General features: G+C 38.5%; 1 protein-coding gene across 1 annotated transcript; it reads right to left on the reverse strand.

Annotated features, from left to right (window-relative positions):
* Positions 1 to 18,632: 18,632 nt before the first annotated feature.
* Positions 18,633 to 19,007, reverse strand: LOC147497120 (uncharacterized). Its single transcript, XM_086562763.1, has one exon. The coding sequence runs from the start codon at positions 19,005 to 19,007 to the stop codon at positions 18,633 to 18,635; it is 375 nt and encodes a 124-aa protein (XP_086418889.1).
* Positions 19,008 to 19,433: the final 426 nt, after the last annotated feature.

Below are 19,433 nucleotides of genomic sequence, written 5' to 3' on the forward strand. Positions count from 1 at the left end.
AAACACTCTATTCCGACCATGGGTGACATATAAGAATATGGAAAATGCCTCAAAGTGTGTGCATGATGTAAGGTATGCGAACGAATGAAATCTAACTTAATAGAAAATGTCAACCCAAATCGAAATATGATTAAATGGTCTAAACAACATAAATGGAAAGTTTGACCATCAATGAAAGAAAACTCGAACACACCATCCCCAAACAAATTTTAGACAACAGAGTTTAGAAATTTTGTTTTAACAATGGGTCTTTTAAATTCAGATTCCTGAGACCTTTAACAATTAATTGGATATATTAATATCTATACCATGCAGTTTTCCATATATTAACAACCTAAAGAGTTGTGGGTCTTTCCATAAATAATTACCATGGAATGCACCCCCAAACAAAATCAAGGACCAAGATTCTTTACGACGCAACTTATTGACATGAAAGCGAAGTCTGATGGATCTAGAATGTAACCACGCATGTACATTCTTTTTTTCCTTTAAACGAGAGGGTTTCCAAGTGAATGATCGTGAAAAAATAGATGTTTATGGAAGATATGGTGGATATGGAGGAATTTTAGATGTAAGGAATGGAAGAAATGAGAAAGTAGGTTTGGCACAAAATTCATTCATGGTGTAGGTGGGAACTGTCTCAATTTTGAAAATGAAGGTGTCAAGTGCCTTTTCCTTGGGAATTATTTATGTATTAAGAGGATTTATAAAATCATTAAGTACAGAAAAAACAAAAGGGTCAAGCGCAAACTCTAGGTTCCTTTGAAAGGGTGGAAGGTGGGGAATATTAGTGAGGGAAGATGAATTAGTGTCAGCTAGAGCTCTTAAGTCTAGATCATTAGAAGCCTTGAGATATGCCAGACATTCCTCAATAGGTGGGTCAAAAGAATTACTGGGATAGAGGGTGAAAAATTCATCTTCCGTCACAGCGTCAAGGGATAAAAGGATGTTGGCAGGGTGGGACTCGCGAGGTGGCAGAGAAGAGTTGCAAAAAAGTTGAAGGAAATCTTTCTCAATTTCCTCTATGTCTAAGGAGTATTTGTTGAAGTTGAAACTTCCAAAGGAAAGGAATTTGTGCATCTGGTCATTCGGAAACGTGGTTTTGAAATAATCATGAGCTAAACTCTCGATCATGCTAACCTCTCCATCATTATTTGTATAAGGCAACTGTTTGATCATTTTAAAAACTTTAACCGCAACGGAAAGATGGCCAAAAGACAAGGACATCGAACCATCGCGGCAGTTTATAAGAGTGTTGGTAGTTGCCAAGAAAGGGCGGCCTAAAATGATTGGAACAGAATTTTTAGCGACTTCTGTATCGAGGATAACAAAATCAACAGGATACTAGAAATCCTGAACCTTAACCAGCACGTTTTCCACTACACCCTTAGGATACTTGATAGACCTATTAGCTGGTTGTAACGTCATTGTTGTAGGTTGCATTTCATGTAGACCTATTTGTTTATATAAATAATAAGGGAGTAAATTAACACTCGCCCCGAGGTCTAATAAAGCGATCGTCGTGTGGGAATCTCCTAAGGTGCATTGTACAGTAGGACGACCAGGGTCCTTGTACGTAACGATTCCATTGTGTTCCATTAAAGTTGGAAATTGTTCAGTTAAAAAGGCGTCTTTAGGATTATTTGTCTTACGGCCTAGTAGTGCACAACTCTTTAAGAAACTTAGCATGGTGAGGTAATTTTTTTATCGCTTCAAGAAAAGGAAAGTTTATCGTTAGATTTTTGAAAACTTCCCTAATCTCATTGAAATTCGTATCCTTAGTTAACATTGCTAATCTCTGGGAAAATGGTGGTTTATCTCTATATTTAGCCTTGGCTTTTTGTTTCTTAGGTTGTGGTTTAACTGGTACCTCTACAGGGGTAGGTGATAAACATAAAAATGATAATTTACCTACGAAATGAACGATGAAACTCAAAATGTAAGTAAACTAAAACTTATTACGCCTAGATTTATCAAAGTTTTCTACTCTCAATCCTATGAGATATAGTAGAGTAGATGATTCGTTCCACTCCTAGTCCTTCCGCATGCTGTGTTTTCTAGTCTAATTACTCTACTCTAAGTCTAATGAGAGATTTACGAAATGGCAACTAGACTACGATGCAACTACCCACAAGATGCAACTAGTCGAGTATTAGAACAACTATGGGAATGCTACGTCGATTCTATGATAAGGAGTTAGAGGGGGATTGATTCCACTTTAACTTCGACTTAATCCTACTAACGATTTAATCGTCAGAATCGAATTGAAGCTGCTTCCACGAGAACAATATGGTTACTCTTAATCCCTAATTATACATGGCATTTCTACCAATTCATAACTAGCATGTGAACGATTACACCCATTCTCATGGTGAACTAATCATTTCTAGAGTGGAAAGGAAATTACAACGACTCTACGATAATCAGAATCAAGCTTTCATCAAGGCTTCTCAACCCCCTCTAATGGAGGTTTAGCCGAGAATCATCACACTATCATTCCCAATGGAATTCAAACAAGACATGATATAAAGATTTGAACTTTGCTTATTTAAACTCAAATGGAAACTAATCATGCAATAATTTAATTAAACTAATAATGACAAGTAATTGAATCTAAGAATTGAAACTAAACAATTAATGGAAATGAAACTAGATTATCAAGAATACTATTTTATTAATCTAATGAATAATAAAACAATGATTCAAATACTAAATTAATAATCTACTTTGTTCTAAAGTAATTAATTAAACATAAAACTAGATCTAAAACAAGATATGAAAAAACTAAGTTCTAAAACTAATTAATGGAGGCTAACTAATCTAGGTTTAACTATCTACATAATATGGGAATTTAGATCTAAACAATTGTAAATGACAAGAATCGAAATTGACAAACTAGCTATTTTATTAATCAAACTAATGAAGAACAATGATTCTAAAGATTAATCTAAAACAATAATCGAAATTAAACTAAACTTAATTTTATTAAATGAAAACTAGATCTAGAATTATCTATAGTTTTAGGTCTAACTAGCTACCATTAACTATCTACCATTAACAAAGAGCTAAGCTTTTGTTTTTATACTTTCAAATCCAAAAATCGTGCATGGGCTTGGAGCCATGTTTTGGGCCACAGAATCAGGCCCAAAACCCAATTCTTTCAGTCCAAAAAGGCCTATTCAGCTGCAGTTGGCTTCAACAGACTTTTCGTCTACTTCTGTTCCTCTGATTGGGTCAAGGCTTAAACCATTGGAAAGCTCTTTCCGAGCCGGTCGTTTTGATATAAGGTAGGCCTAATTCCGAGGTCTGAGTCCAAAGATCTGACGCCGGAGGAAGTTCTCACGACTTTAGCGTCTTTGTTCTGCCCAGCGTCGACTTTTCAGCTTTTGACCGGGCTTTAGAAAGGCTTTGTCTTCTTAAATCTTGACCTTTAATCACAGGATTCCTTAGCAACCGACCTTTGCTTCTTTATCTCGCTAAAGTGGCATATTTATGCACATAATGGACTTTGAAGCCTGAAATGTATAAAAACGCGTAATCAGTATTAACTCTTAATTATTACTCATATAATTGGTCTAAAAGTGTGACTGTTATAGGGTTAAAACTACAGTTTTGGGCTTTTATCAAACCACCCCCAAACAGCATTTTGCTTGTCCTCAAGCAAAGATGAGAAATTAGAATAAGTGACCAAAAATGGAGTTATATCTACTCTCGTTTCGCTGAGTGCGATTGCATTGACCATATGCAACAAGGCCTTCAACCACTAGGAATTCCCTAGTGGATGAGTTATAGCCTCGTGAGAGTTTTCTAGTGAAGGTACTCACAAACTTCTTCTATACTACAACGACTAAGAAATAAAACTATTGTTTTCTTATTCATGCTCTAAATTGACTATACCTCTCACTAGCAATGCATATAGAGTAATCAAGTCGAAACCTAAGCTAATATGTGTATAATAATCAATCATCTACATTAAACATATATACAATGAGTAATACTATGAAATGTCTAGCAGGTTCGTTTCTGAAACTCGGAATAGCGTCCTTAAGTAGGTTCTCACAATAATAGTCAAGATACAACACTCTAATTTTTCCATTCAAGTTTCGCTACTCCAGTGTGCAGTGGGCACACTTTACCTTACAATCTCAATGACAACAAGGAAGCCGGAGTCGATCAAACACATCTGCCACTTACTATCACACTAACCCATTCCTAATTGAGCTAGAGGTCTTTATTAGGTGTTGCGGGGATTAGGAGATGGTTTAAGAAGGAAGAAAATGGATATTCAAAAAGGACAAGTTTGAGATAATAGAGTCTTCATATTATGTAACTAGAGAAAACCTTGTTATTTACTTTTGCTTCTACACATTGTTTCCATCCTTAGCCATATTTTTTTTCTTTTTCTTTGTCTTTTGACTCCTTTTATTCTATTTTTTTGGAGTTTTTATTTTATTTCTATTTTTATTTTTCTTTTCTTTGGATGGAAACTTCTTTTCTTTATTTTCTGAAGCAATTAACTAACTTTTGTTTACGCAGGTTTTTCTCTTCTTCTTTCTTCCTCATTCTATTCTCAGACTTATCTAAATTGGGTAGGTTGAATTTTTAATTTTGTTTTGTTTGTAACAGGGTAAAGGAGTTGTGGTTTATGAAAGGCTAAAGAAAGGCTCAGAGGGGCGACTAGCGGAAAATAATTCATAGGTTTGAATTTCTGGCTATATCGATCCAAAGAGGGCCTAAATTCTCGCTTAGGATATGGTTTAGTGATCAAGCAAGTGGACGTGTGATTTCTCTATCCGGATTTTACTTCTCCCTTGTGTCATTTCTCAAATGTTTATTTCGGATAAGGCTTTAGGCTATATTCTCACAGGATTTGTAGAATAAGTACTCTAGCCTAGATTTCAGAAACTTACTGCTAACAATCATAGATACTCATGTACTATATTTATAGATAGATGCAAAGATTATTACCTACATATTAACCTAAGTTTCTAAAAATTATTCTAATGCAAAAGCTACGTGAGACTTCTAGATTATTAAGAGCATAGAGAAGGAAAACAATACCAATATTCCTAAGTGTATAGCATGAACTCATTTATTTATATTTTTGAATTTTTTTGAAATTTTAACTAGAAAACAAGTGCATATTATACCTATCTATATCCTAACTGATGTCTTAATTACACGTGTTTCTATGCCCCCCCCCCCAAACAAGAAGCATGTTTTGTCCTCAAAGCATTTAAATAAAGAGGGTAGGAAAAATACCATTGAAGCGCGTGAAATTCAGGAACAACTGCAAAAAAAGGTTGGAACGTACTAATATAAGAAATAAAAAAACTGACGCAACTCTATAAGAGTTCCACCCATTATGGGGTTAACAAGAATCAAATTGCTTTGGACATAAGCAGACACAAACTAGAATTAAAACTTACCTTATCTCCCGCTTTATTCATCATCCTCCTCATCATCTTCTTCTATAAAGAAGTGAGGTTCCTTCACGTCCTGCCATGCCATGATAATTTGCCAGGCTTCCCGCCATTTATCATCTGTTATTGCTAACCTATTAAGAGCCACTTGGTCCGACAGGGTGTAGGGTGCAACCTGATAAGGTTGTATCCTCCATCCTTGCCAAGTCATTGCACGGAAAGATCGAATAATACTATTGGTGGGTCGCATAGTGTCGACCGTAATCCAATCCGTGAAACGTGTACAAAAAACAGGAAAGAAACATAACATAATATGGAAAATTAGAACAGGCATAAGAAGGTTCTGGGAAGGTCATGGCACATATGTCCCGTGGCTAAAGCAAGGAAGACGCTGCAAGTGGCATCATTCACAGAAGAAAAACGTCATTCCCCTAAAATATTTAGCATGATCCAAAGCGTAAGCAGTTCCTATGTTCATGGACAGGCTACCAAAGGCGACGTTATATTCCGCTTGGTCCTCGATACGGAAAATGCCTGCCCCATAGGACTAATGCAAAAACTCATAAGTGTAGACATACATATTATCTACCCAATAGCACCATGGGTCTTGTATTTCAGCGGGCATAGCAAGTCCAAGAACAAATGCTAGCAAGAACCTGGTAATTTCCATTGGTTCATCATCAATGTTGATGGATAACACTTGTTCTCCATCTGGTCTCTCAAAGAAAATGCAGTTATCGTAAAAATAAGGTGCTAGTTTTGGAGAATAAAGTGCATCAGGTCTTACCATAAGCGGTTCCCAGCCTACGTATGTGATCGCCTCGCAAAACCAAGCACCATAAGTAATGCTTTGGAACAAATCTTTGAAAGACTGTTCCGGTATCAATGTAGGAGATGTCATCTCAAAATTATGCTCTGGAATAGCTGCGAATGACTCGGGAACAACCCGCAGAAAACTGGAATTTTTCTGGTCCACGGAAGTCAGGGCGCGAGTGCGCTCTACTTAGGCACGAGTGCGCTCTGATGATTTTGGAATTCCAGTGTTTGAGCGCGAGTCGTGCTCAACTTGGGTGCGAGTGCGCTCTGTACAAAATTCTGACAAATGTGTAGGGCGCGAGTGCGCTCCGAGGTGCTAAAGATCGAAAAATGAGACGAAACGTGGGAGTGAAAGGTGAGTGATGGAAGTTAGGTGTAGTGTGGGTTGTGAGTGTAGAATGAATGAAGTTTATATAGGTTTTAAGTTGCTAAAATTGATCGGGAAGTTGCCAAAAAGTTTTTCCGAAATACTAACATTTCCAAACCCAAAAACGGAAACAACTCATTTTCTTGATTCTAAAAAAAACCTAGTATCTTTTAGGTTGAATTTAGGATAGAATCTACCTATTTTATCGAGATTTCATCCTACCATGATACTTATTCATAGATATGCCTAATCGGCCATATTTTCACCCTGACTCCGCAATAACTTCTAAAAACGAGGGTCATATAAAACACATGCTGGAATAGATAACACCCCCCAAACAATTTGGGAAGGTGGGATCAATATTAAACAACCACACACAATGAAAATAACCGCATTATATTAAAATTGGCATTAAATGTCCTTTTACTACAAAATCCAAATTATGGAATTAAAACTTACATTAAAATAACTAACAATAATAAAACTACAAATAAAAAACATCAAACTATACTATCCCTAACCACGTCGGTACTGGTAGTAGAGGGCACACACTCAGGAGATGGCTCATGAGCTCCCGATGGGCCAGCACCATTCGTCTTTCAGCGACGACGCGATTTCGTGCCTCGATGGTGTGTCCTCAGAAGGAGAATCCCCGTGAGGTGGGAAACGTGCAAGCATGTCGGCCCGGAACTGGCGCTGAGCTTCTAGCTCAGTCCTCATCTGTTCCCACCGCTCATCCTCCCGCTGGGTACGGATCTCGAAGTTATGGTGGATAGTAGCCTGTCGAGTCCGGAGGTCTTCACAGATAGTGTTGAGTGAACGCATGCCCGATGAATCACAGCCATGCGTTACGCGATCCGACCAACACCTCTCCAAGGCATCAATATCAAAACAAGTCAAATCCCTCATCCTCCTCGAGTCATTCTCATTTCCACCATCCTCCTCTTCCTCTACCCTATCCTCACGCAACCTCCAAACTCGTTGGACACAATCCTTGTAGATAACGAGGATTTTGGTGCGGGGTGAGGTAAATCCTATCGACGGAGATGCTCTCAAACCGGCATGATGATCTTGGTTATCAACACGGGGAGAAGTGCAATAGACTTCCCTACTCCCCTAATCATGTTAAGCATAAACTCCAAGATCTAACTCGACTTACGCTCCAGAGTATCCATAAAATGTGGAGGCAGTTCAGACCGATCTCGCTGACCTTCTCCTTTTCTAGGACGTTCCGACCAATCCACTGAGCTGCAGTACCGGTTGGTTCGAGGGATGATCGGCGAACACAATGCGAAGCTTTCAAGATTGTAGTTCCCTTCGTGAATCGCCACGTTCATTAACGGTTCTACCCCATTATATTGGGACTCCTGTAACGTGGCATCCAGATGGATTTTAGGCGGAATGCCTAGAATCTCAGCCAACAACCCATCAGTTACTTCCTTCCTCCTCTTCGCCACCATAACAAAAATTTTACTACCCTCCAACTCCCTCGTGTTATAAAACCGTCGGACTAAGTCTTCGTGGTAAAAGGCTTCGGTCGAGTACCACAAACTATTCCACTCTCTACTAATCAATTCGTCACCATAAAACGGTGTGAAGTGGTCGCCAGTAAATGCTTGCTCCGGCAAAATTCGACGTTGTTGAGCCATTGGAGTTTGAACTGATTTGGGGTTTGTAGAAGGTGTAAGAAGCAATGAGGAACAACCTCACTGGAAAAAAAACGATGGTGGTGGTGGTATGGTGGCGCGGCAGGTTGAATTTTATAATTTTTCGGTGGTTTTTGATAATTTAAATTGGTGGAGGTGGTGGTGGTATGGTTTTAGAGAAGATTTGGAGTGGGTTTTTGATGATTGGCGTGGGTGTATTGTTTTTCTTTTTAATTTTATTTTTTCGGTTTGGGTTGGAAGCTTTGTGGTCGTTAATGGTGGTTTGGAATTGAAAAACGTGACTGTTGGTGCGAAGGTAAAGAGGTATTGGCTGGTCTTGGCGCTAAGTTAAGTGAAGTTAGAAGCCAAGCCAAATTCGAAATTTCTCGAATTTTTCGATTTTTAGCGCGACTTCAAACTAAATTTGCCGCTTCGTCACCGGTCCGATTTTTGCGAATGAGATATGGAAATGATAAGGAGAGAATTTCCAATCCAATGATCCATAAAACACTCTATTTCGACCATGGATGATATATAAGATAGTGTAAAACATCTCAAAGTGCGTGCATGACGTAAGTTATGCGAACAAATGAACTCTAAATTCATAGATTATGTCAACCCGAATCGAAATACAATTAAACGGCCTAAGCAACTCTAATGGGACATAAAACATTCTAGGACGGAAACACGAACACCCCACCCCCAAACAAATTTTTACAACAGAGTTTAAAAAATTTGTTTTTTAAGTGGGTCTTTTAAAGTCAGATTCCCGAGACTTCCTAGATTACTATATTTATTATTTAATATGTATATATATATATATATATATATATATATATATTTTTTTTTTTTTTTTTTTCTTTTCATAAGGAAAAACAATAATGAATAAGGACATAATTCACCCCATAGAGAAACATGACTCAAAAATCCGAGAAAGCATGCAAGAGTGGAAAACGTGAATTATGTTAAACGTGGACTTAGGATCCGGTACTTACAGCCACACACTCCATAGGGAGGGCTCGGTTACCTTAATGGTGCACTCACCAATATATGGAAATGAAAGGAAATGCACCAAACACAAAAGTTGAGTCGTTTATAGTTAGATACTCGAGACTTTATCTAAACATATGTATGAACATGCAATTTATCATATATCAATAACTGAAATAGTTGTGGATCATTCCATAAATAAATATCACAGAAAATATATCCAAACACAATCAAGCACCAAGATTTCCTATGACGCAACCTAGTGAACTGAAAGCGAAGTCGGATAACCCTATAACGTAACCTAGCATGCACCTTCTTTTTCATTTTTGAACGAGAGGGTGTCCTAGTGAATAAGTGTGGAAAAGTGAATGGTTATGGAAGATATGGTGGATATTAATAAGTTGTAGAAGGAAAGCATGTACACAATGAGGATGTGGGTTTAGCACAAAACTCATTCATGGTGTAGGTAGGGACTGTCTCAAGTCTGAAAATGAAGGTGTCAAATGCTTTGTTCTTCTGAAGTATTTGTTTATTAGGTGGATTTAAAAAATTATGAAGCACAAGAGAAACAAAAGGATCAAGTGCAAACTCGAGATTCCTTTGAAAGGATGGAAGGAGGGAGGTCGAGGTGGATGTTGTGCAAAGTAGTTCTTGATAGGGTGAATCATCACCTACTCTAAGAAACTCATCGAATTCCTCATCTAGATTGGTCATATTCACATTACTATGGTAGTCCTCTATATCTTTGAGAAAGTCATCTATCTCGTCCTCATCCATAATATGTGTATCGACTAGTGTAGGGATGAAAATGTTGGAGTCTGAACTTCCAAAGGAAAGAAATTTGGGCATATGATTATCGGGGAACGTGTTGTTGAAATAATCTCGAGCGAAGCTCTCGATCATGCTAGCCTCTCCATCCATAGACGAATCGGGTAAATGTGTCTTTGTTTTAAAAACATTTACTTCAACAGCAAGATGGCCAAAAGACATGGACATCGAACCATCGCGGCAATTTATGAGCGCATTGGCAGTTGCCAGGAAAGGACGCCCTAAGATGATCGGGACAAAGTCGTTAGCGACTTCTATATCGAGGATGACAAAATCAGCCGGATAGTAGAAATCCTTAATTTTTACCAGCACATTTTCAACCACACCCTTAGGATACTTAATAGGCCGATCAGCTAATTGCAACGTCATTTTAGTGGGTTGCATCTCGTCTAGACCTATTTGTTTATACAAATAAAACGGCAGTAAGTTAACACTAGCCCCCAGGTTTAATAACGCGGTCGTCGTAAGGTGCATTGTACAGTAGGACGACCAGGGTCCTTGTACTTAACAATTCTGTTATATTCAGATAAAGTTGAGAATTGTTTTGTTAAAAAGGCGTCTTTTGGTATATTTGTCTTACGCCTAGTAGTACACAACTCCTTAAGAAACTTAGCATGGTGTGGTAGCTTTTTAATAGCTTCGAGGAAGGGAAGGTTTATAGTTAGATTCTTGAAAACGTCCCTAATCTCCTCATAATTTGTATCCCTTTTTAATATGGCTAATTTTTGTGGAAACGGTGGTTTCTGTCTATATTTAGCAATGGCATCACCTGGATGTTTAACCGTGGCTTTCTGTTTCTTAGGTTGTGTTGTAACTAGTACCTCTACAATGGTAACCTCTTCAGTTTCTATTTCGGTATCTAGTAAAATAGCAGGTGTAGGGGCTACTGGTGGGGTAACTATAGGCATAGTTACTTTGTTATCAACCACTCTGCCAGAACAGAGAGTGGTGATGGCATTTAGCTCACCTACATTTTTATATTCATTACTAGTATTATCGGTTATCTCAAAGGCTGTGTTTGTTGTTTTAGGATTAGGTATTGCGTGACCTGGAAACACACCTTTGGGTTGGGCTTTATCTTGGGCCAACTGTTGGGTTAAATTATTAACAGATTGTAGAAGTTGTTGGTTAGATTGAGCCATGGTTTGGAAAAGTTTTTGGCTCACTTGTATGAAGGTGTCAAGACGATCCGGTTGTGTGGGTGTAGTAGTCGGGTGGGTGGTGTATTTGGAACTATCTCGCGTGAATTATTTATGGGCGGATTTTGATAGTTATTATTTACCAGAACGATACCTCTATTAGCATTATAATTATTATAACTACCTTGACCTTGTGTTTGACCTTGTCGAGGTTGCACTTGGTTGTTATAATTATTAAAATTACCCTAACCCCGCCCTTGTCGTGGTGGAGCTTGGTTAAACCGTGCGTTGGCCTAACATATTGATTATTGTACCACCGGAGGTGTGTGGCGTGTTGGTTATTTCTCCAACCGAAGTTGGGATTTTGTCTCAAAGGGTTAGGTTCACTATTAATGGAACAAGCCTGTTCATAGGCTATAGGATGGGGAGTCGGGATGCTCGGGGACTCCATGAAACTACATGGATTTGAATTTACATTCATGACGCGGATAGGCTTTTGTTGAACAGAAATGGCCTCTACCTTTTTAGTGAGTGATTCGATTAGTGTTTTAAGCTCGGGATCATGTTTCATTTCAAACCTACCGGCGGCCTTAACTGTATATTGAAGAACTAGCGGAGCGATGGATATCGTCACTACCCCCCCAGTTGTTATTTCGCTTAGTTTGATCCTCTATAAATTTATAAGCCTCCGAGGCTCCTTTACTTAAGAAACTACCCCCATTCATTATGTCAAGGACTTCTTTATGGTGGTGTAGAAGTCCTTTGAAAAAGGCACAAACTAACGTGTCTTTCGCTAAGTTATAATGTGGACACTCTATAAGGAGATCGGTGAAACGATTCCAAGCCTCTGAAAATGATTCATGAGGATTTTGTTGAAAGAATGAATCTTGGAAAGCATCTCATCCGTCTTTAGGGGTGGGTAAAAATGTTCCATAAATAGCTGAACAAGTTTAGCCCACGAGTCCACAGAATTAGGCGTTTGGGCAGTTAACCAAGACGCCGCCTTATCGGCTAAGGTGAAAGGGAATACCCTCAGTTTAATTTGTTTCGCACCAACCATAGGATGGTGGAATGTTGTTATGACTTGTTCAATCCTACGCATGTGCTGATAAGGTTTTTCATGGTCTAAACCATGAAAAACGGGTAACAAATTAAAAATATTTGGGGGATTCAGAAATCCCCCACTGGGTCTGCTAGAACGATGCAAGATTTGGGGCTATCACTTAAGGCTTTGTAGAAGTCAGAGAGAGGAGTCTCCCCTTCATCGGGCATTGTGTCAGGTGGTGTGTGTGAAAGAGTAGCTAGAGGTGTAGTGGGTGGTATACTAGATAGAATTGTTTGTTGACGTTGTTGTGTAATTACGTTCGGTGTTTTTGTTCGACCAGACCTTAATCTCATACAAGGTTAAGACCAAACTTAGCTAAACACGTCAACACTCCAAACAATCCTGATATACTAGTATAAACCTCTAACAGGAGTCATGAGGTGTGGAAGAAAGGAATACCTGATTACGTCCTTGCTTCGCTTATGAATAGCGTCTTGTTTACGCGTGTTCAGTGTATATAACAAGTTAGAACACTGAAAAACTTGAAAAATCAAAGTTCGAATCAAACCTGTGAAAATCCGGCAAAATTAAGCTCAGGGCGCGGGTGCGCTCACTTTGGGCGCGGGTCACGCTCAGCTTCCAGAAACTTGAGCGCAGGTCTGCTCCTTTTGGGCGTGAGTCGCGCTCCGTGCAATTTTTATTTATTTATTATTATTATTTTTTTAGGAAGTTTAATGCTGAAAAAGACAACCACAGTTAGAATCGAACAAGGGTGGGTGGGTAAAATGGGACTTTAAGAAAAGGAGTTATACTATGAAAACAATGCGAAAGTGAAACTAAGATAGCAACGGCGCCATTTGATAATCATAAAAATGATAGTTTACCTACGAAATGAATGATAAAACTCAAAACGTAAGTAAACTAAAACTTATTACGTGTCTAATTTATCAAAGTTTTCTACTCTCAATCCTATGAGATATAGTGGAGTAGATGATTCGTTCCACTCCTAGTCCTTCCGCATGCTGTGTTCTCTACGTATAAGTAATCTTAACTAAGTCTAATGAGAGATTTATGAAATGGCAACTAGACTACGATGCAACTACCCACAAGATGCAACTAGTCGACTATTAGAACAATTATGGGAATGCTATGTCGATTCTATGATAAGGAGTTAGAGAGGGATTGATTCCACCTTAACTTGACTTAATCCTACTAACGACGAATCGTCGTAATCTGAATTGAACTGCTTCGCAGAACAATATGGTTACTCCTAATCCCTAAGTACACATGGCATTTCTACCAATTCATAACTAGCATGTGAACGATTACACGCATTCTCATGGTGAACTAATCATTTCTAGAGTGGAAAGGAAATTACAACGACTCTACGATAATCGAAATCAAGCTTTCATCAAGGCTTCTCAACCCCCTCTAATGGAGGTTTAGCCGAGAATCATCACGGCTATCATTCCCAATGGAATTCAAACAAGACATGATATAAAGATTTGAACTTTGCTTATTTAAACTCAAATGGAAACTAATCATGCAATAATTTAATTAAACTAATAATGACAAGTAATTGAATCTAAGAATTGAAACTAAACAATTAATGGAAATGAAACTAGATTATCAAGAATACTATTTTATTAATCTAATGAATAATAAAACAATGATTCAAATACTAAATTAATAATCTACTTTGTTCTAAAGTAATTAATTAAACATAAAACTAGATCTAAAACAAGATATGAAAAAACTAAGTTCTAAAACTAATTAATGGAGGCTAACTAATCTAGGTTTAACTATCTACGTAATAGGGGAATTTAGATCTAAACAATTGTAAATGACAAGAATCGAAATTGACAAACTAGTTATTTTATTTATCAAACTAATGAAGAACAATGATTCTAAAGATTAATCTAAAACAATAATCGAAATTAAACTAAATTTAATTTTATTAAATGAAAACTAGATCTAGAATTATCTATAGTTTTAGGTCTAACTAGCTACCATTAACTATCTACCATTAACAAAGAGCTAAGCTTTTTTTTTTTATACTTTTAGATCCAAAAATCATGCATGGGCTTGGAGAAATGTTTTCTCTGGCCCAAAACCCAATTCTTTCAGTCCAAAAAGGCCTCTTCAGCTGCAGTTGGCTTAGACAAACTTTTCATCCACTTCTGCTCCTCTGATTGGGTCAATGCTTAAACCATTGGAAAGCTCTTTCCGAGCCGGTCATTTTAATATAAGGTAGGCCCAATTCCAAGGTCTGAGTCCAAAGATACGGCCTTCGGAAGTTCTGCTGACTTTACGTGTTGTTCCTGCCCGCGTCGACTTTTCAGCTTTTGACCGGGCTTTAGAAAGGCTTTGTCTTCTTGAATCTTGTCCTTTAATCACAGGATTCCTTAGCAACCGACCTTTGCTCCTTTATCTCGCTAAAGTGGCACATTTCTGCACATAATGGACTTTGAAGCCTGAAATGCATAAAAACATGAAATCAGTATTAACTCTTAATTATTACTCACATAATTGTTCTAAAAGTTTGACTGTTACAAGGTTAAAACTACAGTTTTGGGCTCTTATCAGTAGGCTCTTATCAGTAGGCATAGTTATTTTGTTATCAACCACTCTCCCAGAACGGAGAGTGAAGATGGCATTTAGCTCACCTACATTTTCATTTCCCGTACTAGTATTACCATTTACCTCAAAGGCGGTGTTTGTTGTTTTAAGATTAGCTATTGTTCGTCTTGGAAACACACCTTTGGGTTGCACTTTCTCTTGAGCTAACTGTTGTAAGGAAAGTTGGATGGCTTGTAAAATCTGTTATTGAGATTGCATAAAGGTATTGAAACGATCTAGTTGTGGAAGAGTGTTAGCTTTAGGTTGTGTGACAGGAACTATGTCACGTTGATTATTAATGGGTGGATTTTGGTAGTTATTATTTACCGGAATGATACCTCTATTAGCATTATAATTATTATTGTTATAATTATTATAATTACCCTGACCTTGTGCTTGACCTTGTCGTGGTTGCGCTTGGCTGTAATAATTATAATTACCCTGACCTTGTCCTTGTCGTGGTTGAGCTTGGTTATAATTGTTTGTTTTCCTAACATTTGGGTTTAACAACCTTGGAGGTTGTTGATTATTCTGCTAACTGAAGTTGGGGTTTTGTAACCAAGTTGCATTAGGTTCGCTATTAATGGAACAAACATTATCTTGTTGTGATTGTTGTTGCTCATAAACGGAAGGACAATAGGAGTCGGGATGCTCTGGACTCAAACAGAAATTACATGGATTGGAGTTGACATTCATGTCGGGGATAGGCGTTCATTGAACATAAATAGCCTCTACCTTTTTAGTTAGAGATTCGATTAAATTTTTAAGTTTCGGATCGGGTTTCATTTCAAACATACCGGCGGCCTTTACTGTTGTAGAAGAACTAGCGTTGCGAGAGATTTCGTCACTACCCCCCAGTTATTATTACGCTTAGTCTGATCTTCTAAAAATTTATAAGCCTCTGAGGCTCCTTTACTTAAGAAACTACCCTCATTTATTATGTCAAGGACTTCTTTATGGTGGTGTAGAAGTCCCACGAAAAAGGCACGAACTAACGTGTCTTTCGCGAGGTTATGATGTGGACACTCTATAAGTAGATCGGTGAAACGATTCCAAGTCTCTAAAAATGATTCATGAGGATTCTATCGAAAGAAATCAATCTTGAAAAGCATTTCATCGATCTTCAGTGGTTGGTAAAAATGTTCCATGAATAGTTGAACAAGTTTAGCCCACAAGTCTATAGAATTAGGCGCTTGGGCAGTTAACCAAGACGCCGCCTTCTCGACTAAAATGAAGGGAAATACCCTTAGTTTAATTTGTTCAGCACCAACCATAGGATGGTGGAATGTAGTAAGGACTTGGTCAATCCTACGCATGTGCTGATAAGGTTTTTCATGGTCTAACCCATGAAAAATGACTAACAAATTAAATATATTTGGGAGAATTCGGAAATCCCCCACTGGGTCTGATAGAACGATGCAAGATTTAGGGCTATCGTTCAAGGTTTTGTAAAAGTCAGAGAGAGGAGACTCTCTTTCTTCAGCCATTACTTCAGGTGGTGTGTGTGGTATACTAGAAAGACTTGTTTGTTGCCGTTATCGGTTAATTACGTTAAGCGTATTTCTTCAGCCTGACCTTAATCTCATGCAAGGCTAAGACCAATCTTATAACACAACAACACTCCAAACAATCCTGATATGCTAGTATGAACCTCTAACAGAAGATGCGAGGTGTGGAAGAAAAGAGTACCTAAAAGCCTACTTGCTTCGCTTATGAATAGCGTCTTGTTTACTCGTGCTCAGTGTATATAACAAGTTAGAACACTGAAAACTTTGAAGAAATGGAAGTTCGAAACAAACCTGTGGAAATCGGGCAGTTTCAGTAGAGGATGCCGGTACGCTCAGAATAGGCCTAGGCAGGGCGCAGGTCGCGCTCAAGCAAAAGTTAGGATTCCAGCGGTCGGGCAGGTGGTGGCTTCAAAGTTAGCCTTGGTAGGGAAGCAGGTCGCCTTCGTGCAAAAGTTGGAATTTAGGTGTGCGTGTGAGGTGGTGGCTTCAAAGTTGGCCTTGGTAGGCGTCAGTCGCGACAGCAAAAGTTGGAATTCCAGGCGTGTGAGCAGGTGGCGCTCCAAGTTGGCCTTGGTAGGGCGCAGGTCACGCTCAGGCAAAAGTTGGAATTCCAGGCGTGTGAGCGCAGGTGGCGCTCCAAGTTGGCCTTGATAGGGCTCAAGTGGCACTCAGCCAAAATGTGGAGTTCCAGGCGTTTGGGCACAGGGTGCACTCCACTGTGGCTTGCCCAGGGCGCAGGTCGCTCTCCAAGTAATTTTTCGTGGAAACTTGCAAAGCTGAAACAGACAACCACAGTGAGAATCCAAACAAGGGTGGGTCGGTTATGGGACTTTGAAAAACTATCAATTCTAAAGAAAACAATACTAAAGAGTACTAAGATGGCAGCGACGCCATTTGATAAACATAAAAAGATAGTCTACTCACAAATAAAGCTATGAAACTCTAAACGCAAGTAAAACTATAAACTATACTGTCACTTATCAAAGATATTTGTTTTCTACTCTCGAATCTATTGACGTAGAGTTGGAATAGAAGATTCGTTCCACTCCTAGTCCTTTAGCATTCAAATTTTCTACAATTGACGAGTCTATTCAAAGTCTAATGAGAGTAATGGTGGAATTTATACTACAATGTGAATTCAAATAACAAGCTACGAATAACGAAATAACAAATTGCTAAGAGTTGAATCTAGATAGAGAATTAGGGGAATTTGATTCCACCTTGACTCCAACTTAATAAACTAGCGTAGATTTGTTGTAAACCAATTCTTACGTTCTCACGGTAAGAATTGGTCGTTCTAATCCCTAATTATACATGGCATTTCTACCAATTCATAACTAGCATGTGAGGTCGTCCACCCATTCTAATGGCGAATCAACGACCTTCTAGAGTGGAATAGATTCTTACAACGATTCTATACTACACTATCAAGTTTTCAACAAGGCTTCATCAAACCCCTCTAATGGAGGTTTAGCCTTGATTCATCAAACTATCATTTCCCATTGAATTAAAACTAGACATAATATAAAGATTTGAACTTTACTAATTTTAACTAACAATACTTCAAATCTAATTAATACTAAGAATGGAATAACAACAAGAATCGAACTTAGATCTACAAATTTAAATGGCAAAATCGAAATGATCAAGAACTACTATTTTATTTATCTAATCAATGAAAAACAATCATTCCTAAATAACTAATCTAAAACAATGTATGAAACTAATTAATTAACTAATTGAAATTCCAAAAACTAGATCTACAAGCTATTTTAATGGCTACTTTCTATTCTAAGCTATCTTACTATATCTTTCTTCAGAGCTAAGTTTTGTTTTATGTAAAGGAGGAGACCAGATCCACAATTTCGTGCATGGGCTGAGGTCTCATATTTTAGGCTGGAAAATCGAGCCCAAAGCCCAATTTCTTCAGCCCACAGAGCCCGTTTCAACTGGCTTTGACTTCAGTAGGCTTTTCATCCACTTTTGCTCTGCTGATTGGGTCAAGTCTTTGACCATTAGAAAACTTTTTCCGAGCTGGTCGTCTTCACATAAGGTAGGCCCAAATCCGAGGTATGAGTCCAAAGATATGGTCTCCGGAAGTTCTGCTGACTTGTGTACTATTTCTTCCCATGTTGACTTTTCAGTTTTTGACCGGGCTTCATAAAGGCTTGTCTACTTTTCTTTTTTGCACATAAATAAGGAATTTTATTAGAAAGAAGAGAAAATGAGGTACATCACTTTACAACCGAAGTTACTCAAACCTATAATAAGTCCTAAAAGGACTTTCTATACTGGTTACAAAGTCAGGCCTACTCAAACCCCATGAAATGGTTCCTAAAGGCATTGAAGAGCCCTTCTTGGCTGCTGAGTCAGCTCCAAAATTGCCCTCTCTCCAGATATGTGAGACTTTAAGCTCTTGTAAGTTCCTGGTTGCATGCTTCCAACGGGCTCTAAGTGACCATGGTATGTCATTCCCTGAGAATGCTGTGACCGCTGCCTGTGAGTCCGCCTCTATCCATATTCTATTCCAATCCATATCTTTAGCTTTCTCCGCTGCGTAGACAATAGCTGTGCACTCAGCTTGAAAAGAGGTAACTTCACCGAGCCCAACTGCTAAAACCCTCATGATTGCTAAGTCCTTGTTTCTGAAAATTACGCCAGCACTCTCTCTAGTTGGGACGCCAAGAACTGACCCGTCAATGTTACATTTGATGACCGAGCCCAGAGGTGGATACCAATGTACTTCTTTGATACCTTGGAGTGGGGTGCTTTTGCTCTTCACTTGGAGTCTGCTGAGAATTCAGAGGTCCTGGACTCCATTGTACATTATGCCCTAGGAAAGCAGATGTGTCACTCTAATTCCCTGCACAATAGACTTCTTCATATGACAAAAGTTAATTGGAAGATCATCGAAGTGAATTTTGTTGCGAGTTTTCCAGATATACACCATAAGTGAACAATAGCCGCATTCCAGAGGTCTTGGACAATGGGGCTTCGACCTTTGGAGAGTCCTATAAGGGTCATGAAAGTGAATTCAATGGGTTGCAATTCA

The sequence above is a fragment of the Coptis chinensis genome, chromosome 5 (genome assembly GCF_015680905.1).
Source record: "Coptis chinensis isolate HL-2020 chromosome 5, ASM1568090v1, whole genome shotgun sequence".
Taxonomy (NCBI): Eukaryota; Viridiplantae; Streptophyta; class Magnoliopsida; order Ranunculales; family Ranunculaceae; genus Coptis; species Coptis chinensis.